Source organism: Diplotaxodon limnothrissa, linkage group LG22, assembly GCF_057381915.1.
Source record: "Diplotaxodon limnothrissa isolate DT_005_m linkage group LG22, D_limnothrissa_male_GT1.1, whole genome shotgun sequence".
Lineage (NCBI taxonomy): Eukaryota > Metazoa > Chordata > Actinopteri > Cichliformes > Cichlidae > Diplotaxodon > Diplotaxodon limnothrissa.
In genome coordinates this window covers 7,965,603-7,990,115 of record NC_140616.1, presented here as the reverse complement: position 1 = coordinate 7,990,115, position 24,513 = coordinate 7,965,603, and the positions used below count along the sequence as shown (strand labels likewise).

The 24,513-nt window shown below is 41.2% G+C and overlaps 2 protein-coding genes across 2 annotated transcripts; both read left to right on the top strand.

The window, feature by feature from the left end:
- Positions 1–1,306: 1,306 nt before the first annotated feature.
- On the top strand, positions 1,307–5,370 carry LOC146609330 (uncharacterized). Its single transcript, XM_085346998.1, has 2 exons — positions 1,307–1,548; positions 4,827–5,370. Exons 1-2 carry the CDS (start codon positions 1,307–1,309, stop codon positions 5,368–5,370), a joined length of 786 nt encoding a protein of 261 aa, XP_085203124.1.
- Positions 5,371–6,451: 1,081 nt separating this feature from the next.
- Positions 6,452–23,316, top strand: LOC146609329 (zinc finger MYM-type protein 4-like). The gene is made up of 27 exons (XM_085346830.1): positions 6,452–6,646; positions 8,351–9,077; positions 9,469–9,582; positions 10,505–10,578; positions 10,728–10,880; positions 12,283–12,509; positions 12,664–12,859; positions 13,034–13,237; positions 13,625–13,784; positions 13,872–13,987; positions 14,087–14,266; positions 14,510–14,660; positions 14,751–14,923; positions 15,031–15,175; positions 16,602–16,700; positions 16,805–16,842; positions 17,087–17,231; positions 17,680–17,792; positions 18,278–18,506; positions 18,895–19,122; positions 19,279–19,388; positions 19,872–20,049; positions 20,184–20,335; positions 20,478–20,592; positions 20,685–20,933; positions 21,099–21,228; positions 22,540–23,316. The coding sequence occupies exons 1-27, from the start codon at positions 6,584–6,586 to the stop codon at positions 22,763–22,765; spliced, it is 4,695 nt and encodes a 1,564-aa protein (XP_085202956.1). The 5' UTR covers positions 6,452–6,583; the 3' UTR covers positions 22,766–23,316.
- Positions 23,317–24,513: the final 1,197 nt, after the last annotated feature.

Sequence of the window (24,513 nt, the reverse complement as noted above, 5' to 3'; positions counted from 1 at the left end):
TTATATTGATCGATTTAGATTTTTGTTATAATATAATAATAACAAGCAAATCAGCGGTTTGTGATCTTAAGCATCAGGACAACACACAACAGATAGCGGCGTCTCAAATATTAAAGATTTACTTAAATTTTAACGTAACTATTGCAGCATAAATTCACTGTGTTAAACAAACATTATGAAAAAAATAAATCGTGAAGTTGCTAAAATTACAGTCCAATATATTTGGTGACCTCACATGTTATCAAAAATAAATGAGTACATTTTTTAAAATTTCGAAACCATTAAAATGAATAAAAGTTACTGAAATAACTTAAAAGCAGAAAATGTTGTGATGCTGAAATCGTGAGATGAAGTAAACAATGATTAAATGATGCCAGTTAACTGTATATTCACTTGGGTTTATTCATTTACATCACAGCTTATTTTCTAAGCAGCTCATGCTTTCTGTATGAAAACATCTAAGAAATGTAAGCTGTCAGATTGCTGTTGTGCTACTGAAGCTTAAAGTTTAATTAAATATACCAGACATACAAAGCCAAATAAACAGCCAGTGAAGGAGAACTGTTTTCTCAGAAGGAGTTAAACTTTAACTGTACCAGTAAAAAAATCACATTTTATTTTTCACTAAAGAGGGGTTCAGTGAATGTGCATATGAAGCTGGTGGGGTTCGGTACCTCCAACAAGGTTAAGAACCACTGAGTTAAAGTTTTTGGATAACGCTCAGACAGACATGATATTGTTTCCAAAAAAAATATTAACGTGGACTTTCTCTCTTGGATACATGCTTCAAATCTAAGAGAACAAATATTAACAAACCTTCATAGAGAACAAGTAACAGGTTTCACAAATATATTTCTGCAAAAAGAGCTTCCTGTTTGGGATCACCACCGAACCAGGGTCCCGGTTTATTCTCTCACATGAACGTTTCCTGGACACTTCCTCACCTACCACCTGCTCCCTCGACTGTAAGCCGACCTGGTGAAGAGGGAAAAGGAGCGAGGGAGAATTGGTAGTGTCCACCTGGCCGGCTCCATTCATGCATCATTAATGGCCCTGCATCATTGATGCGGTCCGCTGCCCACAGATAGAAGTGGTACAATGTCCTCCTCATCCACCCCCTGCAGCCTGTAGACAGGCAGGCTATAGATCCAGGTCTTTAGGTGAAGCCACATCTGCCATCCACCTCGTGACCATGCTATCACTTTCACTAGTCTTCATGTGTTGCAGCAGAAATCAGTGTCTGCATTAGTTTAGAGAGCATATTTTCAGGTGTATTCTCCTGCAGGCGTAACACACCCACAGATAAATGAGCGGCACTGCTGGAGCTGCTCCCCCGACAGCTGTCCTGGGTTTGGACGCCGGCGGATCGTGGCGGCAGAGAGGCGCCCAGAGGAGTGGAGCTTTGGTCCAGACCTACCTGCTCACCGGCTCCATCCTCCCTCCACCTTCAGCGGTGGGAAACAGGGCAGCTAAAACCCCCCTGAAGCTGCCCTCGCTCGTACCTGGAGCCAAAGGCCCCCGCGGGCGAAGCAGCATGGCTCGTCTCAGGTAAGAAGTAAAGAAACAAAAGGAGAAGTAGAAATAACTTAACTTTCTTGTTGCATTCTGACAGGTCAAAGTCCAAACAATATAAAATGACAATAATGTGGAGATTAATTCATGTAATTAATAAAACTATATACTAATTAATACATGAATTAGATTGTTACATATCTCTTTTGTGTGCATCATGTTTTCGGAGGAGGAATGATGTCATTCGGTTATTTTGTATCCAGTTATTCTGATCTCAGCCTCTCTTTAGTTTCGTGTCAGTGACGCCTGCAGTATTGCACATTTTTCCTCATGAATGAAAAGAATAAAATCAACATGAAGTCTTAAACATGTTGTTCTTTGTTGTTTTCTAGATTGAGCTGTTTAAATAAATTCTGGCTGAAATTTGTGTTATCAGCATTACCTGACATTATAAGTGACTGATTATACTTTCCTGATTTTCTGTTACACATATTATATGCATACTGCTAAAGTGGTGGATGATCATATTGAAAATATCCAAATAATGAGGTCGGTATATGTAGTACAATCAAGCATGTCTTTATTTTTGTTGTACAGTCAGCAGAAGTCCCACAACAATAATGCTAAATGTAATAAATAGAAAATAAATATACAAAAAAAGCCACTTTAAAAAAATAAGTCAATTATTTAAAAGATCACAAATTAGTTTTTCAGACTGTAGGTCCTGCATGTTGGCATCCTGTACCGATGAACAGATAGAAGCAAGTACACGTCCAGACGATTTTTTCTGCACACGTGAAGCTCAGTGGTCAGCTGGAAACCCTGTGAGCCTAAAGCTCGGGCTTCAGGCTGCTCTGAACACTCAGTTGCACTCTTTTTTTTCCTGCTCTTGGCTCTCTGTGATGTCGGTGAGAAGGGATATAACTAATGTAGTCATCACAAGCGGACAGCTCTGGCTGTGAGAAGCTTTACCCACCTGCTGTTCGAACCTTCTGTTTGAGAAGAAAAGCAAAGGATCTCAAAAAGGAGAGATTTGGGTTTTCACCGAGACCCAGTGTACGATAAATAACGATCATTTTAACTGTGAGTCCTGCAAGACTGGTCTAATGGAGCTGTAAATGTAGGATCTGTGAGGTTTATGTGTTTTCTATGTATGGATTCTTATATATACCCAGCATCTAAAGATACAAATGGTATGTGGTACTAAAGATGTGGACCCCGGGTTGAGAATGAAGGCTTCGGTTATTTACATTATATACTCAGAGTTATATTATTATCCATCAGTCAGGTGAAATCCTATGGAAAAGGAACATCAGGTGTATTAATAACATAAACACTAAAGCCGTCATGTAAATGATACCAGGATGTCCTGGTAACTCACTGACCTTCAGTACCAATCATGCAGCTGTGGCTTTGAAAGTGATTAATCCCACCGTGTGTGTCATCTCCACTATTCACTTTAGCAAAAGTGCCTGTTAAAGCGTGGAGTGGATGCTTGACTGGAATTACACCGGAATTGTTTCCTCTCAGAAGCGACCCAGTTTGATGGCTTCATGTGGGCCGCAGCCCAGTGTGCCATAAATCTCAGGCGTGGAAACCGATCTACCGCCTGATGCAGCACCCAGTGGTGTTTCGCTCAGAGGAGGGCGAAACCTGAGTGAGACACAAACACACACTTCAGGCTCTTAAACACACCTCCCTCACTGTCCAGCAGAGTATTTGATGGCATCTGCTTACCCAAGCAGAGCAGGTTTTGAATAACCACCAAGTAAATGAAGAGGAAGTTCTGGTGTGTGTGTGTGTGTGTGTGTGTGTGTGTGTGTGTGTGTGTGTGTGTGTGTGTGTGTGTGTGTGTGTGTGTGTGTGTGTGTGTGTGTGTGTTGAATCCTTCTGAGAAAAAATACATCTTACTGTGTATAAATGAAGCAGTAGAGTAATGAGGATCCTTAATAGAAGTAAAAGAGTGAGTTGGTCAGTGCAGCACTTTGATCTGAGTGAAATTAGTACACCAACACATTAAAGTGGTGATAAAACTGTAGCTTTACACACTAAATCTGACTATGTGATGCTTTGTTTTATTTTCCTTTTATTTAATTTCTTCTTCTTTGATTTTTATTTTTTTTACAGGCCTGTTGTTTTTTATTAGTATCTTATTAAAATTGTGTTTCTGTTTTTGTTTCATTGTAAGTCTTTCTTGCTTGCATGTCTGCTGCAAACTGTATACAAAGTCTATTGTCCCCAGAAAATCAATACTTATACAGACTTTGTTTCTTTTTGGTAAGGAGATCACTGTTTTGTCCGTATATAGACTATAAATAAAGGAAAAAAGCAGCTTGTGAGAAACCTGCACTTTCTTTGCCGTGCCAGCAGGGGGTCTCACCCCCTTTAGCAAAAAGTGCAAAAAATGACTCACCTGCTCATTGGATTTATGGCACCAATAAACCCTTTTCTGGTGAATGTATGGTCTCAGTTTCTGTGTTAAGTATTGTGAATCTATTGTGAATAAAATCAGGGTTTATGAGGTTTGCAAATCATTTTATTCTGCTTTGTGGGGTTTGTAAATTATGATTCCCATTATGAGTTGAATAGATGATCCTCAAGCTTAATCAGTGAGCCTGGTTCTGCTGGAAGTTTCTTCCTGTAAAAAGGGGTTGTCTGATTGTTGAGGGTTTTCTGTATAATTGTAGAGTCTGTACCTTACAGTATAAAGTGCGTTAAGGTGACTGTTGTTGTGATTTGGGGCTATTCACTAACCAGGGGTTTATGCTGTAATGGCTATAAGACGTAAAATCTTTTTGCCTGTGTAATGAATGCTGCTAAACTTGCTCCTAAATCTCTCAAATCTCTCCTGTTGAACTTTAGCCATTCCCTCCTGTATATTTGATACATACAGTTTTTGTGAATTTTTGAGACTTCTACATCATTAGTGTGATTTCTTTCCCTCAAAAAACCTTGAAAAAAAATAGCAAAGTACATTTTTAAGCAATAATTTAAAAGAAAAGCCAGATACAGCAAATATGATATCAATTAAAAGTCATATATGCGAATTAATGTTTTTAAAAATAGAATAAATTTGAATTTTTCTGTAATTATTTCATGGTTCAGGCTTTAGGATTTATTGGCACACCTATTAAAAACAGTTTCTAATGTCTCTGTTTTATTATTTTATTCGTAATTTTGTGCCCGTCTCACTTTGTCACTCATTTTTTAATATACCCTCACAGGGCCACTAACATGGCTGAAGACTGTTACTCTTGTTAGTAATATGCATTACTGAAAATTATTTCCTTTTTTCTCTCCGTCTGGTTCCCCAGTTTCAGTGAACCATCCCTCTTCACCACAAATGAGAACCTCCTGTTCGAGGAACTCTCTCTGAACCGTCGCCCCAGTGTTTTACAGAAACGACCACCACCGCGTCCTTCATTCAGCAAGTCATCCTCCGTGTTCCCCTATAAGACCAGCCAGCCCCACCAGGAGGTCTCGAGCTGCAGTCGACCGACCTTTATTCACCTCTCTCACGCCATCCAGCCGAGCTCGAGGCCAAGACCAGTGAGACGCCACTCACACAACCTTGCTCTGAGCTCAGACATGCTGCACGGTGACTTCCGGCCTTCAGCTTCCCAGTATAAGGAAGAGCCTTTGTCTGTGGTTGGGAAGCCTTGCCTTCTGACCTGCAGTCAGCGCCCGGCTGCTGGTCCGGCTCGCACACAGATTCACGTATTTCTACCCAGCGAGGCCGAAGGAGAGGAGGCAGACAGGGAGTCTGTGGACGAAGGCTTCATGGATGAGCTCGACAGCAAGATAACCTCTCTGAAGCTCCAGCAAGAAGCACCAAAAACAAATACACCCCACACATGACATGAATGATTCCTCCATTGTAGTCCAAGGGCAGCCCTGTCTGCATTATTATCAGTTCTTTTTTTTTTAATTTAAAGGTCTGTGGCTTTTAGGATTTAGGTCAGATTACCTTGTTTGGATGATCTATAGATTGTCCAGGTTTCAACATAGTAATAACACATGAAGAGTGCCCAGTTTTTCCCTTTGTTATTTGGAAGAACCGGGCAGAGAGGTCTGACCTCCGACACCTTCAGACTGAACTGTACATTAGCGCTGGACATGACTGAGCATGACGAAGTTGTAGATAAACTAGGTTTCTATGATTTAATGTCAGCATAGGTTTGGTCATGTTTACATTTTTTACACTCTTCATTTCTTCTTATTTTACAAGATAGCATAGAAAAAAAAACATGCATGAAAAAGTAAGGTTTTGCAGATTAATGAGCCACTAACAGAAAATAAAATGTAGTTATGCTGATATATATATTGATGGTTTTATAGCAAATAATCTTGATCATGCTGATACAGTCAGAGATTATTTCTTTCAAAACTATAAAACAGACTGTATAAGCTTAAAATAAAAACCTTTGTGCTCTTTTTAACAGTCCAACATGTGTGTTGTGTATGCAAATTAGTGTGTTTCTACTTTATTCACATGAAGGCACAAAGTGTGTTTACGCCCTGTTTCTGTCAACAGCAGAAATTTGCTGATAACAATGTAAACTATGTTGTGTATTGATAAAATTACTTTTACTGGCGTACAAGATTGGTGCTTAGTTAAAACCAATTTCCTGAACTGTTGTTTACTTCAGAAATTTCTCACTTACTGTAATGTTTTACCTTTCATTGGCCTCGTTTATGTTATTTGGTGTTTATTTGGTTATTTCTGTGAAGACGTTTTAAATGTGTAACATTTGAAACACTGTACAAAATACAATTTATTATTATGATACCAACAAATACAAATAGCAGTTCTATTTGGGTGAGATACATATTATTTTGGCTCCCACCATTGTAGTATTTTTCTTGCCACTAGGAGGCGGAAAAGCAACCCCAAAGATGGGGTAGACCTTGACCGAAGAAGAAGAAGGAAAACAAACGGTCCTGTTGGACTGGACGCATATGATTGTAGCAAGGGGATGCATTTGAAACGTTTTTCTGTTTTGGAGTTTGTTTACCATTGCTTAGTCGCATTTTATTGTTAAACTAAAAGAATTGGTGATTTGGGACCACCATGGCCGATACGGGAACTAGCGGATGCGAACGTCTGACCACCAATCAAGTGACTCCTGTGCAGGTCGGCGCGGTAATTCTGTGCACGTTGTTACGGCGGTGAACTACACTTTTTAAAATCATATATCTGCATCCAAAAGAATTATAAACAGAGCGGGTATTTAACATGTGCAGAGGTTATTTATTGCGTGGTGAAAACACGGAGGGAGACTAACCGCAGTCGTAGCTGCATGGATCTGTAAGCAGGTTAGCGTTAGCTTAGCAAAGGCTGAGCTAGTAGTTCTCTCTTTACAGGTCTGCTAATTAATATATCAACAAAACATGGCTAACTCCAAGAAAGTGACTTGTACAGAGGTAATAACACCCATTACCTACAGTCTAACGGAGTATTACAGCCATTTGTCAAACCTTTGTGCAGCAGCCACGCTGTAGTAAGCTAACTTGTTATGGTGTTGCTGCACGCCTAAAACAGAAATTAAACCTTTGCATTGAATCTGTACTGAGTGTGTGTGTGTGTATATATATATATATATATGTGTGTGTGTGTGTGAAACACACCCCGTGTTTATTAAATGGTCCCTGATAAGGTACCTCTATTGCAAACTTAGGCTGCTAAACTTTGCACAAATCCGTGCTGCAGAATTTAGCTTCGCAAAATGCGGTCGTCTTTAACCTGCACCAAACCTGAGCACTGACTAGCCCTACTGATAGTTTTAAAGGTTATTTAATTAATTACACGATGCAGTCAGAGAAGCAGACACTGCTGAGCTTGATCCTGCTGCACATGGAAGCAGTTCACGGTGTTTTTAGTGCTTCAGATCAGCTTATGGTAGCGCTTTTATATCCCTAAAATGAGGTTATATTAATGTGGTATGCACATCCCTGCGGTGTGACCATTTCCTCTGCTTGTGTTTCAAACACCTTAGTTTGAAGAGTGAAGCATCATGGGCATTATGAGTCTGCAGGAGAATTCAGTATCAGCAAAGATGGATATTTTTAGGTCTGAGACAGCTTTTTAGTCTTTCTTTGATTAAACTGGTGTTTGGCAGACATTTCTGTACTTGGTTTTGATTTTAGAGCTTTATTATTAACTGCACAACAACCACCTTGTTTAAATTTGGCTACAGAGTGGTGGGACGTGTTTCCTGCCGTACTTAGGTTTTGTGCAGCTCATATTTCACAGCCCTGTGGTTTTGAAACTCTTAGACACAGTCATGTTCGGTCTTGAGTGAATATCTTAAAAAAAAAAAGAAGAAGCATATCTGGTTGAGTTGCGTCAGCGTAGCTAAGTAAAGATTTTAAATGTATCTGTAGTGTTTTAATTATTTTAAAACCCCACCATGCATGAGGAGTGACAGAAATGTTTGGGTCTTTAAAAGAAGTCTCCTTTCAAAACACTAAAACGGACACAGCATAAAATACTCACAGCTATGCAGGAAGTGCAGATATAAATGTTTGGTTTCTAAAATTAGTTTTTATTGGTCAGCTTTCATCTTGCTCTTGTCTGTTCTCTTTTATGTTGGCTTTTAACCAGAACCTGAGTGCAAAATTTACTTTTACTGCCTGTAAATACATCTGTTGGAATGACAATAAAAATAATTGAATTCTCAGATTCGCAGTCGTTGCTGCATATCATATTTTATAGAAGTGCAAATCTAGAAATTGCAGAACTAATTGTTCTGTTTTTGTCCATTGTGGACATTAGTGATTGGCTTAGTTACAGAGCAGAGACTTGTGTGTTCTGTAAACTGTCTATTGTCCATCATAGGTAACAGAAGGGACCGATGGAGAGGCTGTGGAGGCAGTTTCAGAAGCAGCAGCATCGGTGGACGCTGGAGAAACGGAACACGTTCATGAATCTTCCCATGAACTTTCCAAAGAGAGGGAAGAGGATAATGATGATGCTGCTGCTGCTGAAAAAGACATGGAAAGTGAAGAAGCAGAACTTAAAGAAACTGAGACTGAGGTGATCCACTCTGTTGGTTCTACATCTCCATCACAAGCTTTTTCTGCAGAGGAGACAGAGGAGACCGTTACGGTTAATGATGGTGAGCCAGGTAGCACCACAGAGCCCCAAAAAGAGGCTCCTGAGGTGAAATGTGACGAGGGTCTTGAGGTGATATCTGATGAAGGGGTTGAGTCAAAGGCAGAAGATCTTGCAGGGAAGGATGAGAGCCAAGAGGAAAGCCCTGCAGTAGCAGATGTCAGTGAGGATGCATGCATGGACGTAGCTCCTGATCGTGAGGAGGAGAAAGAAATAAAAAACACTGATGAAAACATGGACACAAGCAATGACACTAAGGAGGAAGTCTGCACAGAGCAGGAGTCATCCATCTGCTGTAAACCAAAGGTTTTGACAGCGGGCGATGAACTCGATGAGATGATGGACATCGGTACAGTGGATCAGGTGGAGCAGGAAGCTCAGATGAAAGAGGAGGAACAGAACAGCTTGAAGGATATGGAAAGCAGCCGCTCACCTGATGCTTCTAATACAGGTATAAAGATGCTCTTTGATTGGTACATTTGTAGATGCAAAATAGAATCTTTATGATCTTGTAGGAAATTATCTAAATAAATAAAACTTTTAATATCAGCAAATATGAGAAAACATCTACCCTGACACTCCTTCATCTGCTAAAGGCCAAAAATGTATTTCCTAAAAAGCGACCACTACAAACATTTTGTAACTTTTAAATGCAGACAGGCTTCTTTAAAAAGACCCTTTGACCTTTGTTACCCTGCAACCCTCTGCGAGTCCACGTCAGAGCACACTGAGCTTTAGAAATGCTTTCACTCCTCCTTTAAAGGCAGCATGGCAGAAAGTCTCTCAACAAGGCGTAGTTTTCATCATCCCACTAAATGCTGTGCTTTAAAATTCCCACACAGCCTCAGTGACGGAGGACAGTAACTCTGTTACGGAGGAAGCTGATGTAAAACCCACAACTTCAGACTTGATGCAGTCCAGCTCGTCTCCATCGTCTGAGGCCACAGGAAGTACAGGTGGGTGATCTTAATGCCAAAATACAAATAGTACGAAATTAAAATCTCATTATGTGGAAAATCTTGGCAGCAGAATAAACTTTAATATTAATATTTTCGTTAAATTTATTAAATTTGTAATAAATAAACAGAAAACCACCCCTAGAAATCCACACACATAAATTGTATATAACAAGACTAAAATGGTACGGTTCAAATGAAACGACTATCCTGACTGAACCTTTGTGAAATACTTATGCTTTATTAGAGTCCAAAGATCTTTTCAAATTTGACTGAACAAACCCAATTTTCTTTTTTTTCTTGTTATTGATAGAAATTAAAATGCAGAGATATACATCAAATAAAGTGATACAGATCTGCTGCTGTGTGCTGACCTGTTATGTTTACACATGCAGCCAAAAGGGAACACGCTAATAAAGGAAGTATTTGTCCCTTCTGAAATGGTCAAAGGCAAACAAGCATCTCAGCATTTTGGCTCTTAGTTGGTTAAAATGGTTGTAACTGTGCAACTAAGAAAACACTAAATAAAATTTAACATTGCTGAATATTTTTGAGTTTAATGGCTCACTCCCAACATAAAGCTGCTTTTCGGCTGCTCTGTTATTCACGAGCATGTTTGATTTGGAGGCGTTTTACACCAGGTTCCCTTCCTGAAGCAACCCTGGAGGTATTTTTGTCTCCTCCCAGGGTTAAACGAGGGATCATTGACTGGTTAAATGAATGATTAAACCATGACACCATAGAGCCACTAAAAACACAATCTTTTTTTTAAATATCTTAACACTCAGACCGTCGTTCAGTATGAATTTTGTTTTGTCCGACACAGTGACAGTTGTGAATGTTGTCATTCATTCATGTTCTTCATGTTTTTGTGTTCACTTCCTTTTACACTTGCTCACACGCTGCTCACGTGTTCTTGTAGGAAGAGACAGCTCGTCACCGGCGATGATGTTGAACGGCATGAAAGTCGTCAAGCTTTCTATACCGAGATTAGACGTAAGTAGAAGTAAGATAGAATTTAGGTTTCAGGCTTTTCTTACCTGCTCTATTAATATACGTGAAAGTTCATCGAAAACTATTGATTAGGCTGTCGCCATAAGCTTTCCGTCAAAATAAACAGCATATACATGTACTCCTTGTTCTAGGAGAGGCTGCACACTTCAACCCAAAGTGTCAAGTTGTCTCCTTCACCTCCGTTGGTCACTGTGAAGGACGAGCCGGTGGATGAGGAATATGAACAAGCTCTAATGTCCAGTTCCTCTACAGCAAGTGTGAAAGATGAGCCTAATACTGCAAGGGTGAGACACACTCTGCTTAAGGATTTGTGGAGTTATGCTATTAGATTTGGCAAGCGTATGCAGAGCTGTCACGCAACGATCAGGTGTGGAGACAGTTGCAGAAAGTTTGGGAGATGGAACAGCAGTTACTGAAATGAAATATTTGATATTCAAAACCCATGTAGTGAACAAAAAGGCTGGAAAGGAAGAGGCACATGATGTCTGTAGTGCAAAGGTGTAAAACAACGAGTCCAAAGTGGCTGCAAAAGAACACTTGACACGAGCTGGGAGTATGATGGAGTGGTCCCAAAAAAAGGTGGAAGTTACGACAACGACAGAGGGAGAACAGGCCTGCGTATATGAAGGAGGAGAATCTTTCAGAATCTGAGAATTTGAGATGGTTTGGGCATGTCCATATGACCGGACACCCTGCATTAGACCTAGAACACTGAGAGTGGTTGTCCTCTGGCTTGCTTGTGATAGTTGGAGGGGGTAACTTGTATGTATGGAGCCAGTCTGTGAGCAGCAATGATACCAAGACAAAAAAAAACTGGGACAAGATCAGGTAGACTCACACATGAACTTGCATGTTTCAGGATAATTACTGGTTTCTTCGTTTCATCAGTTCTTTATTCTGGCTATTGTATACTTGGCATGACTGACACTGAGTCTAATAGACGAGAGGTGGGGAACTCCAGGCCTCGAGGGCCGGTGTCCTGCAGGTTTTAGACGTGTCCTTGATCCAACACAGCTGATTCAAATGGCTAAATCAATATCAATATGTCCAGAGGCCTGGTGATGAACTAGTTATTTGATTCAGGGTGATATCAAAAACCTGCAGTGCGTTTCCCACTCCTGTAATAAACCAGAGTGCAGGAAGAGGTTCAGACTCACAGATCTGTACCTCAAACTAGACTTCCTGAAATATCCACGTAGTTCCTAAAGCAACATATTTCTACCAGTATTACACCATTGCCATAAAATATGGTTAATTCACTACTTTGCAGCATTAAAACCTTTTCACACCTGAAATCTGGAAATTGAAGGAAGAAGAGAATTATTCTTTCTTACATGGAGTTAACAGCAGCAGGAAACCAGCTGCAAACATATGATTACTTGTGTAAGTGATAGGTTTGGTGGCAGAACATGACATGTTGTCACATTTGGACTTTGCAGGTTTAAAACTGTTTAGTGTCAGATCTCACTAGCTTGGACATTTTCATTGTCACGTGGATCTCCTTAGCTGATGTCTAGAAAATTCCACAGCTGTGGGAAACCCGGAGAACACCAAAGAGAAAATCTGTTGCTGCTAGTATAATATAATAATATATAACATCATCAGTCAGGATCTGGTCTGGGTCCAGTTTCTGAGAATGAAGCCTGAATCCCTGAACCGTTACTGACGTTTCTCTCATGTTGAAAGGAGGACCTGAGGATCGGATCCGTGTATTCTGAGAGTTCTGAAACGCAGACGCTGCCCATCGTTAGCCCGCCGTCTTCGCACATGTTCTGCGCTCACTGTAAGAAGAACCTGATGAAGGGACAGACGGCTTTCCAGAGGAAGGGCTCTCCAGCGCTCTTCTGCTCCACCACCTGCCTCTCATTGTCTCAGGCCAGGGGAGCCACTAAAATCTGCCACAACTGCCAAAAGTGAGTTCTGCAGACGAGAGTAGGCTTACTACTGTTATTACTACTGTTTGATGGGTGAAGTAATGTCACCAAATGATACGCCTCAAAGTAAACTGCATTGTAGTTTAATTGAATTTGGATTTCTCCTTGGCCTCTTTTCCTCTCGTTCCTTTAGGTTGATAATTCGGCCTCAAGACGTCATCCTGGCTCCGGATCTCAAAGGACTCATGAAAGAGTTCTGTGGCCAGATCTGCCTGACGTCCTTCAACTACAAGAAAACTGTCTCCAACTTCAGGAAAACTGCTGTTGCTGTGAAAGCTCTACAGACTGTACCACAGTCACTCTGCAGCATGTGCACCAGATACTGTGTCGTAAGTCGAACAGAACAGGACTGCCGCTAATGATTATTTCAATTATTTAATATAGAATTATCCAAACCGTGTTAAAAATGTCCTCGTTGTCTCATGCATTATTTACACCATATGAAACTATGCTGATAGTGTGAACACTCTTCACCTGTGCTGCTCTTTGTCGTCTCTCTGCAGAGCAAACATGAGGTGATACTGAGCGGCGCTGTCCACAAGATGTGCAGTGACGCCTGCTTTAACCGCTTCCGTACAGTAAATAACCTTTCGATGGCGGGCTGCGCCAACTGTGGCTCGTACTGCCACAGCAAACCGCTCATGCTGAAGCTGGAAGAGGGCAGCAAAACCGTGTGCAACCTGGATTGTTTGGGGAAATACAAAGAGGTATGGAAACAGTTCTCTGCTTCATTGCAGATACATTTATTTTGAATTAGTCTTCATTTGAACTCTTGAAAGCCCAGTTTGAGTAACTCAGAAGGCAGAGGGTGGTCTCTGCATGTGGAGCTACCCTTTGAAAAACCTGCAAACTTTATTGGTGGTGTCTAAACTGTTCATTAAAAGAACAGAGGGGGTCTTCAGATTTCGACTCTATAGGGGAAAGAGTTAAATTTTTTAGCACTATTTTAAAGTTGCATGCCTGCACTGAGTGTCAGCACATGTGGGAAACAAAGCCAGTTAACTTTCTCGCCTCCTCTTTCTTACTCTGAGAGTTAAAACGGTTGAGGTTGTTTGCAACATGCCTCATATTTGTTTTTTAAAATTAATTCACAGAAAAGCAAGATAACCAAGATGACCCAGCCGTGCACAATGTGTCGCACCGCCCGCTTTGTGGCAGAAATGGTGGACAGCAAAAACAGTGATGACTCTGTGGATCTTTTCTGCAGCAGCAGCTGTGTGATGGCGTACAAAGTCCAGACTGTTAGTTCTTCAGGTACGCGATACCAGCTTCTCATTGAAGATTAAACCTTGTACTTGTTTTTGTTAAATGATTGTTTATGATGGATTAATTTGGTTTCAGGTGCTCGGATAAACTGTGATAACTGTAGCAAAAACAGCGTACCGTCCTACCACCTGGCCATGTCCGATACCTCAATCAGGAATTTCTGCACTCTCCCGTGTGTCATGGCTTTTCAGGTATTTACTTAAAGTTATTTAAAGACAAACCTAAGAAAGATTTTTGAAAAATGAAAGCTGGTATTTCAGACTTCTGTTGTTTCTTTTTCTGCGCTTTAGGAAAAATTTAAGCAGTCGCAGAAGCAGGTGAATGTTTTTACGAAGCTGCCCATGGGATCGTCCCAAATTCAGCCCGTTAGTACAACGCCAGTGCAACAGGAGGCAAAAGTGTCCCAGAAAGTGAACTGCTTCCAGTGCTCCCGCGTCATCACTTTTAAACCTGAGCTCATCCAAATGAAGGTAATTAATGGAAACAAATAAATTATGAGTGGAAAGTTTTACATTTAGAGATCAGTAATACCACAACAGTGTTCCTGTGGGCTTTAAATGAAAGTCACGGCATTTCGGATGAGGACCTGAAATGCTTTTGGTCCTCTCGGGTAAAGTCTTGTCAACACTTTCAAGAAAATGAACACAGAAAATAGACCTTGTCCGTTCAGGCTGACATTTCTCATGATTTGTATCTTCTGTGTGTGCGTGCAGGACAAGATGGTTTTTCTGTGCAGCGTGGACTGTTCTCACGAGTTTAAGAAAGCCAACAACGTGACGAGTGTGTGCGAGTACTGTATGATCGAAAAGATCACCAGAGACGTGAAGAGAGTCAACAACAAAGACTGTTACTTCTGCAGCGACGGTAAGGAGTCGTGGAAATCGATTCGTCAGCTGTAAGAACCCGATTCTGCTCTGAAATCTGTATTTATTTTACTTATTTCTGTGTGTCCAGGCTGTAAGCTCCTGTTCAGACACGACTTGAGTAAAAACTGGGGGAAGCACTGTCACTCCTGTGTTTACTGCCACTCCGTTTCAAAGAAGCTGGTGACGGCGCAGTACGGAGGCTCGACGGAGGAGTTCTGCTCGGAGGAGTGCAGGTCCAAGTACACCATGCTGTTCTGCCACGTAAGCAAACCGCAGTAAAGATATTAAAATCATAGTTTTACACCAAAGCGGCAATCTCCGTGAGCATGATCTCCTCCTCCACGTAAACACATTGCTTTTCCACTCAGGTTGCAAAGTGCGACACCTGCGGGCGGAAAGGGAAGCTAAAGCAGAGCCTTCCCATGCTCGGGGAAGTCAAACACTTCTGCGACCTCAGCTGTCTGCTGCAGTTCTGCTGTGAGACAGTGGCCACGCAGGGTGAAGTCGTGAAAGGTGCATACCGTGTTTTTATCCCTGTTTGAATCTGTAACTTCATCTGATTTATATATTTTTTTTTAATGGTGTAGTGGTTAGCACTGTTGCCTCACCGGTTTGATCGGCCTTTTTGGGCGGAGCTTTCTGTGTGTTCTCCCAGTCTCTGTGTTTCCTCCTGTTTTACTTAAGTGTTGGAGTAATCTAAACTGGTTTCAGGAGTGTGAGGTTCTGAGTCAGCCCTGTGATGGACTGGCATGCTGTCTAGGGTGTAATTTGCCTCAACCTATGACAGCTAGAATAGAGTGAGGCTTATTCAGACATGTTTAAAGTTTAATTAATGACTTTTGAAGCTGCTGCTTTTGATAAAATCAGTTTGGGTTTGATGAGTTTGGCTAAGCTTTCCTTAGCACTCTTTAAAACTGTAGTAAAGCGAAGTATTACTTTCTTTTGATTGAGTGGCCAGTTTGATGTTAAGGGCTAGCACAGAGAGATGTGCAATCATTTGTGGTCATGTTGACACCTAAGGCCAATTTAGAATTACTATGTAACATAACATGCACGTCTCAGGATTGTGGGAAGAAACTGTCACCTGGAGAGAATCCACACAGACACATGGTGAACATATAAATTCCTCACAGAAAACCCACAGAGCTCTTACTGTGACCCCACAGCCTTAACCACTGTGCTGCTGTAAAGACAGACCATCAAGAAATGCTAATGTGGTAAATCAAAGAGGCACTGAGGCCTAGATTCATACTGTGTTGCGGACGCAGACAGCTCCGAGACAACACTGTCAGCTTCTTTGATGCCCACCGCATGCACAGTTGTTGCAGTGTAATGTATAATCTCCATGAATGAGTCAATGTGAAGTTGGATGGCACTGACTGTTTCGTTCATCATCTGATGGCAACATTTGCATTGCATGCAAGACTGTAAAACTGAGCTGCTGCAACACTGGACTGCATGTTTGACACCAGCTGTTAACTGTTGTTGTTCTTTAATAAAATATGAATATTTCTGGTACTAACTATTAAGGCAACAAAGCTAAATGTTTACCAGTCGTGCACAACTTAATTCTTTTTTTTTTGATACTTTTTATTTATTTAGGAACATTTTTATGCAGAAAAACAAAACAGACAAACAAAACCAAACAAAACAGACAAAATATTATGAGGTCATGGGAAGACAATATATGCCCGTGTATACAGCTGTACATCCACACATACATATATCAATACTTTGGTATTGCAAGTTCTATGCATTAAAGAGTGCTGCCACAATTTGTAAAGCCCCACAACTTAATTCTTAAACTAGAAAAACTAAAAAATGTTTTGCAACTGGGTCACAAAGTAAGACCAAGAATGCCTCTCTCTGAGGATTTAGGAAGAAGTCGGGAGCGACTTCCTACTGAGACGTTTTAAGTTTGTTGCTGTTTTGCTTTCAGCCAGCACAGGAGAGGCCACACCTGTGATCGCCAACGTCATCTCGCTCGCTGGCACGCCAAAAGGAAAACCTAACACTTCTGATAGAAGTGCCCAACAAAGTACAAAACAAAAACAAACACACGCAAGATATTAAAAAGAAATCATTTTGTACTGTTAATCATCAGTAGCTGCACGAGTTTCATATTTTGCCTTTTTTCTGCAGGTACAGCATCAAACTCTCAGTCAAAGACCTCTGGACACGTAAGTACATTTTTTAAATTCATGTATTCTTTTTGTATACAGTTGTATTTTTTCCAATTCCTTTTTTTCAGTGTAAGTTATGTTTATGAAAAATATATTTCTTAGTTGAAATGACGCACTTTTGCTTTTAAAAGGAAATCTTTGGGACATTTAGTTCAGTCACTTTTAGCTTGAAGGAAGTAGCCCGTGTAGTGTTACAGATGAGTAACTTTAGAGATGTTATTGTCATTTTTCTGTCCTTCAGATCAGCATTCAGACCGAAACGGTGAAGACTCATCCTCCTCCCCCGACTAAAATCCTGAAGAACAAGGCTCTGCTGTGTAGACCGCTGGTGCAGAACAAAGGAGTCTCCTGCAAAACGCAGACGGTCGACGTGGAGGCACAGACGGGTAAAAGAAGCACACAGGCAGTGTCTCTGTCAGGGCAACACCTCCGCTTTACTCTGTGTTTAAAAAGCTTCAAATAGCTGTTCAATCTGATTGATTACAGCTGAATTACTGCTGCTAGCTGCACTTCACAGCGTTTAACGCTCGGGTCACAAACACAGGTTAAAGGGTAAGGGTCATAATCAGCTAAGCTTATGTTGTTATGAAGACAGCGAATGCTTGTGTTGAGGAATCTTATTCAAATGCTTAACTGATGCTTTGAAGTTTGAACTTTCTGGGCAGAGCACTAATGTATGCTCACGATTTTACAGACAAGACTAAATGTAAAGTATTTGTTTGTCTTTGCACACTGTACATGCTTCCTCTTTAAACATACTTACTGCAAGAGCAAACTCTGTGCCATGTTCTTATCTAATCACGACTACTATTCCCTTTTTTTCTCTCTCTGTAGATGATATCTTCCCAAAAATGGTGATCCTGCCTGTTCCTGTGCCGGTGTACCTTCCTGTACCCATGAACATGTACAGCCAGTGCACTCCCAAGCCTGTCGGCCTGCCGTTACCTGTATGTCTAACAATGCAACCACCTTGGAACTTTATTATTTCTAATTAATTCAAAGTTTTCCCATAACTTTTTGTCTTAGAATTTACATTTGTCTTTTTAAGGTTTATTTAGAATAATTAAAATGAGGAATTTTAAGATCAAGATGGATTTTATTTGGGAATCTGTTAACATGCTTGTGACAAAACCATGCACTGTAACACTGTAACAAAAACAGCAGCAAGAAGTAAAACATGTAGCTCAACAAATGGGCGCATATATTTACACATGAACCATAGGCGTGACCCCGTGACCCATAGCATTTTGATTCAGACAGGATGTTCAAATGATTGGCGACCTGTCTGCGGTGTACCCTGCCTCTTGCCCTATGGCAGCTGGGATAGGCTCTCGCCATGGATAAATTACATTACACACTCCTTTAATCTTCAGCTTTGTTTTTGCCCTTACTAAGGTCCCACTCATGAGCTCCTTCTTTCTTTCTACCTCAGCTTCCTGTGCCAATGTTTCTTCCTGTGACAATGGACAGTGCTGAGCGCATTGTGGAAACCATCCAGGAGATCAAACAGAAGATCCCGTCCGATCCATACGAGGCAGAACTCATCCTCATGGCGGAGATGGTGGCCGAAGACGACGAGAATAACGACAAGCCGGAGACGCGCAAAGAGGAAAAAGCGGTGAAGAAAACGCCTGAAAAGCAAGAAGCACCTGTCACAGATGGTGAGACGAAACATTTAATGAGGCCACGAAAAGATGAAAGTAGGGGGTACTCAAGGCCATCAAGCCATCATATTACAGGGTTAAACAGTTAAAGCTATTGTAGTTTTGTGTTTATTAAGTTTTATTTTGTTTGTGCACCAGTGGCTCTTGAAGGAAGTATTGACATATTTGACCAAACTGACTAAAACTAAAGAAATGTTGTCATATTTATAATTTAGTTTTGTAAATGCATAATTAATTAACTTTAATAACGTCAGCGTGCACATGTTAGGATTTCATCCAAGTTATCTGTCAAAGTTGCATCATTTTATTCCCATACAGATAGTTTTGATGTTATTAACAGTGTATTCATGCTGTACTAACAGACAGTGTGATGGTTGTTTTGTAGACCATGTCAGTAACTACAGTGATGACTTGGACACCGACGAACTGGCCACTTTCCTCAACAGCTGGGAGGATGCCTCCTCTGACGCGGGGCCCTTGTCGCCAAGTAAAACCTACGCCAGCGAGAAGTTCAACTCAGTTTTAGATGTATCTGTGGGCATGCCCAGTGAGCCCGAGCCCGCACCACCTCCTGGTCCGCCTCCCATGGACATCGAAGCCGACTTCACTGTTGGTGAGATGATAGGCATACACCCATAATACTGGACGTTCAGGGAGTTTATCTCCAGTTTATCTACATTTCTTTGGACATTTTTACTTTAACCCCTTCAAAGATCTGCTCTGGGCTTTTGCGCGTTTAGTCTCATGTTTGATGTCATGTCATTGCCAGAAACTCTGGAAAGGATGGCCAAACAAAGAGAGCAGTGCAACAAGTCCCCAAGCCCCCCGCCTGCTGCTCCAGTACGACGACAAGCTCACAGGAAAGCCAGAGAGAAGAGGGTAACTGCTGCTTACACATCTAAAGCTGGCTTTATATGCAACAAAACATTAGAGAAGGAGATGATGTAACAAAAAGATGGCGTCGTGTGACCCCTCCACCCATAATTATGTGTCAAAACAGGAAACAGTAGTAGTAGTATAACATAGTAGGTTTTCAACCTTTTCCTTCTTTTTCTTTATTTAAATAAAAGTTTTAAATGTCTCCCTCCTTTAGATGGGGACATAAAAATAACCAGCATGGTTTTATCAAAGAAGGCTGCAGAGCTGCAAGACTTGAATGACTTTGGTCTGTGTTGTCTAAAATGTCCCCATTATACCCATAATGGTCAGAAGAAGCTTCTCGGATGAGAGGTGAAACGTCTTCAAGCAACTTAAAGAAGTCCAGACGCTTTTCTTTGCAAGCTCCTTTGACTACGATGACCTGGATGACTGAGAACCTTCACAGACATATACCCATAATGCATCCTCTATATGTTATCACAGGGTCGTAAGCCACAGCGTCAGTCTAAGGCTGCTGAAACGTCTTCGGCAAAGAGTACTTCCAAAAAGCCCGTGGAAGTAGAAATCCCAAAACTGAAGAGTGAATATGGAGTTGATGCCTGGAAGCGATGGATCCAGTGGAGGCAAACTCAGCCCAACCTGGAGAATCCACGCTTTGGCTGTAAGTCTGAATATAAAATGCATTTGAACACTGCAGCACTTCGGGCTGCATTTCCTGCATTCTCTGACTTTCCTGTCTCTGTTAAGACTTTATAATTAAAAACAAACAAACATGGCTTTTAATCTTGATGTCAGCGCGTCCTCTGGAGCTGAAGGAGGATCTTCTTAGCTGCACCACCGCTGAGCTCAGCTACGGCCTCTGCTGCTTCATCGCTGAGGTGAAACGACCAAACGGAGAGCCGTACTCGCCCGACACCATGTTTTACCTCTGCCTCGGCATCCAACAGGCAAGACATTTTTCTCAGAGAAACTAAGTGTAAATATGGATACACTTAGATATACATGTCATCATATTTATAACCATTTTCTAACATAGTCCAAACTTCCTTTACTTTCCTGGTTCTCTAAACTTTTTGTCTTTCTCTGCAGTATCTATTTCAAAACGGTCGTGTGGAGAACATTTTCATGGATCGCTTCTATAACAAGTTTTCCACTGAGTTCACCAACTTGCTGCGAGGTTTCAAACCTTCAATCACACCCAGTGGTGAGTTTCCAACACCACCTTTGTCTCTGTCAGTGTTACACAAACGAACGTCTGTTTGCTCAGATTTACAGCGGGTCACTTTCCCTCCGCAGGTTATATCCACTCCCGTGTAGAGGAGGAGTTTTTGTGGGACTGTAAACAGCTGGGGGCGTACTCCCCCATCGTCCTCCTCAACACTCTGCTCTTCTTCTGCTGCAAGTACTTTGGCTTCACCAAGGTGGAGCAGCACCGTCAGCTGTCCTTTGCACACGTCATGCGCTGCACAAAAACCAATCTAAACAACACCAAGACCACATTCCTGCGCTTCTACCCACCGCTGTCCGGACCCGAGGCGGAGTCAGGTACCAACGTGCAGAACGCCAGATTTAAACACACAGAGCTAAACGCGTTGATTTTGCAGTTAAGAGTCGACAGTCCACCTAAAATTAGCAGTCAAACAGATTCTGACTGTTTTCATGTACAAATTATCCTGAAACTTGCACACTGTCTGTATGTGTCCTCTTCAGATGCAGAGGGTGGCCCAGCGAAGAAGCGGAAGGAAGAGGAGAGTAAAGAAGAAATCCTGGAGATGATGGAGAACACGGAGAACCCTCTCCGCTGTCCCGTGAGACTCTACGAGTTCTACCTCTCAAAGTGGTGAGTGTTGTACAACCACTGGTGCACTCGTGATGGATCTGTGGCTGGTTGGACTCCGCTTTCAGCACGTGAACTTTGTGAAGTAAATGGCTGCACAATAATCTTGCATTACCTTTCCCACATAACTGCTATGTTCAGTTTATTTTAAATAGGTATATTTATTTAATCTTTCAGTGTCTAGTTTGTATTTTCTCTCTGTGCCTGTGTAGGTTTCCTTCCAGAGTACAAAAACTTGATTGTTTGCTTCTTCTAAATAAGCTGTAGGTGAGGTTAGTTATCTGTGTTAGGCTGCGACGGACTGGTGACCTTTGCAGGGGCCTCTCGGCCTGCAACAGCTACTTGGTTAAAAAAAGGGATGATGCAGCTCCTGAGCTACAGTCGCTTCTTTTGTGGCGCATATATTGTTTGTTGTCAGATTTTGAGACCTGATATTACAGGAGTAGCTCACAAAACTGTCTAAAACCAGTATTTTGAAAGGTACAAATAAAAACTCACTCAGTGGGCTCAGTTAAGCCCAGAGAGTTTGATCTAAAACCAGAAGAAGAGATCACATCACTTTCAGCATCGCGACAGAAGCTCCAGTTTTATGTTTGTTTATGTAAGAAGGATTTTAACTAACACAAATGCATCATGAAAATATGCCAGATTCAGCCAAACATTATCTTGATTTTTCGTGCTCAGGTTGGACGTATTCCTCTGCTAAACTTTCAGGGCACCAAAGCTCTGGAAGGATCTGCCTGAGAAGTTTAGACTCTGCACTTAACTACCTTCCTCTCATTCATCTCCTTAAATTTGAACTTAACCTCTGAGTTTTCTTACTTGTGACATCATATTGTTTCATTTGTGTTACATGAAGTAGGCTTGTTGGGTTTTTTAAAGATGCAGTTTCCCATTTGGCAAAATACACTGATCACATGACTTGAATTTGAATGAATACTTTATTGGCCATATGCAGGTTGCAGGTTATTCCTTCTTTTAGAGGAATAGGAAATATCTTTTTTTAATATTACTTTTAAATTTTATTTAAATTTAAATATGATAATAAGTTACACTTGAAATATTAAGCGTCATAACATTTAAATGAGCCGACATTTGCCACTTGCCTGATCTGCACTACTGCACAACTAATAAAAGGTTAAGTGTTAAATGTCAGTAAAGACTAATAAAACCTGCCACTCATTGATTCTTTTAAAGTTTATTTCTTGTTTGGATGTGGAAGGCTGGATTGAGATGGTCCACTGGCCGACCCTCATTTTACTCTGATTTATCAGCACATTGATCTAAATCTTTGTTCCTGTTTCTTCCGCCCAGCTCGGAGTCGGTTAAGCAGCGAACCAACATGTTCTACCTGCACCCCGAGCGCTGCTGTGTCCCCAACAGCCCGCTGTGGTTCTCCTCCACCGCTCTGGATGACACCACCATGGAGGCCATGCTCATCCGCATCCTCACAGTCAGAGAGCTGCATCTCGACACAAAGCAGCAGACGAGCGATGACCCACCGTTTATACCCGAGGAGGAGGAGGAGGATTCGGAGTGAACGTGAAGTGACCTTTTACCGGAGTTGCAGCTAGTGATGTAAATGTTTGGATATTATCAAAAATGTTCGCTGAACATAAACGGACAGGAAAAAAAAACATTCACAACAGCAGTATGAAACAGCAAAGAGTCACATTTCAAACGCACGTTTGGACAGAACCTCCGATTCACATCGCTTATGTAGAGGTGAGGCTGAGATGCTGGACTCAGCATTAAAGACTGTTTACTGCTCAGCAGGGCACGCAGCTGCCCTCCTGTGTTTATGTGGTTGTGTCTTATGGAAAATACTACTTTTATCTCCTTCCATGTGTTATGATTCCTGACCTTCCTGTGCACACTGGACTTCCAAGTTTTTCTAAAGCTAGCCCTCCATCTCGGAGTGATGGAGGTCCCGAATAGAGAGCTGCATATTGTTAGTTTCACTACATTCACACCTCAGAGGCCAAAATGAACACGTCTGTGTTTGCAGTAGTTAGAATATTTCCTGGGTCAGTACTTTTGCACACCTCAAGAATTGTTGCAATCTCACTTTGAGAAAACACAGTTTTAACATCTGACTGGAGATTTTACCTGAATCATAATTTGATTGATTTTTCTTCCAGATTCCTTTTTAAGTTGTGATGCTAAACGTTGAAAATGTACACAATTCACACGTTGTGTTTTGTGGTTAACAGATAATCCTCAGATACTTTAAATGATCTTATCAACCTGAAAAGAAATTACAGCATCGAACAATGTAAAAATCATCATTGGTGCCTGATTGAAGGGATTAAAGATTTTGGAAGTGATTCAATTACATTTTAAGAAATTAGAGATTTGAGTGTTAGGTAGCTGCTATCCCTCATTATGACTTTCAAGCAATCTGAGAAGAGAAAAGCCTACAACTCTAAAGTTTTAAACTCATTTTGGGATTTCATACTAAACAAACCTTAAAGCAGTGAGTTTTTGCATAATGAGCTCTGGTATTATATGAAAGCAAATAAAGCTGTCCGTTTGTGTATGTCTAGATTATTTTAACCCCCTTAGAGTATGGCTGCCAAGGTTCTCTTGAGTGTTTTCTATTATATGTTCATTTTGAATAATAAAAAAACAACTTCAAAACACTTGTTTTCTTTTGAGACTCTACAATTGCACCTGTGAGAGAGGTCTGCCTCTTAGTCTCGACAGAATCTGTAATGTGATTTGATTTCAGCCCAAACCGTGATCTTTTAATGAACCTAAAAGATCTACCTTTTGTTGCTTAAATCGAACCAGGGTGAAACCTTAAGGGGTCACCACAGTGGATCATCTTTCAGTATCTCATCCTATCCCTTCCATCCTCTATCACACTAAATGCTGCCAATATAACTCTCCATGTCCTCCTTCACTACATCCTTGAATCTCCTCTGTGGTCTTCCTGTTTTTTTTCCTTGATGTTCAGCATTCGTCATCCAGGTAACGCTTTCCCTCTGCGCATGTCCAAACAGCCTCGCCTCTCTAACTTTTGTCTCCACGCTGTTTTCGTTTTTTATCCAAGTCACTTCCAGTGAACTAAACTAAAAAGAAGTAATGCATAAATGGTCTCCGAGCAGAGAGACTTGGAAGGAGAGCTCTCTGAAATAAGGTAAAAATTTATCGATTCAGTCGTTAAAGCGGCTCAAAAGTAGATACAAATGTGATGAATGTGATTTCCAGTTGGTGTGTTTTACTCGGATTACGAGGACGCTTAACGCCGACGGTACTTGTCCCCGCCATGTCCTCATAAACTGC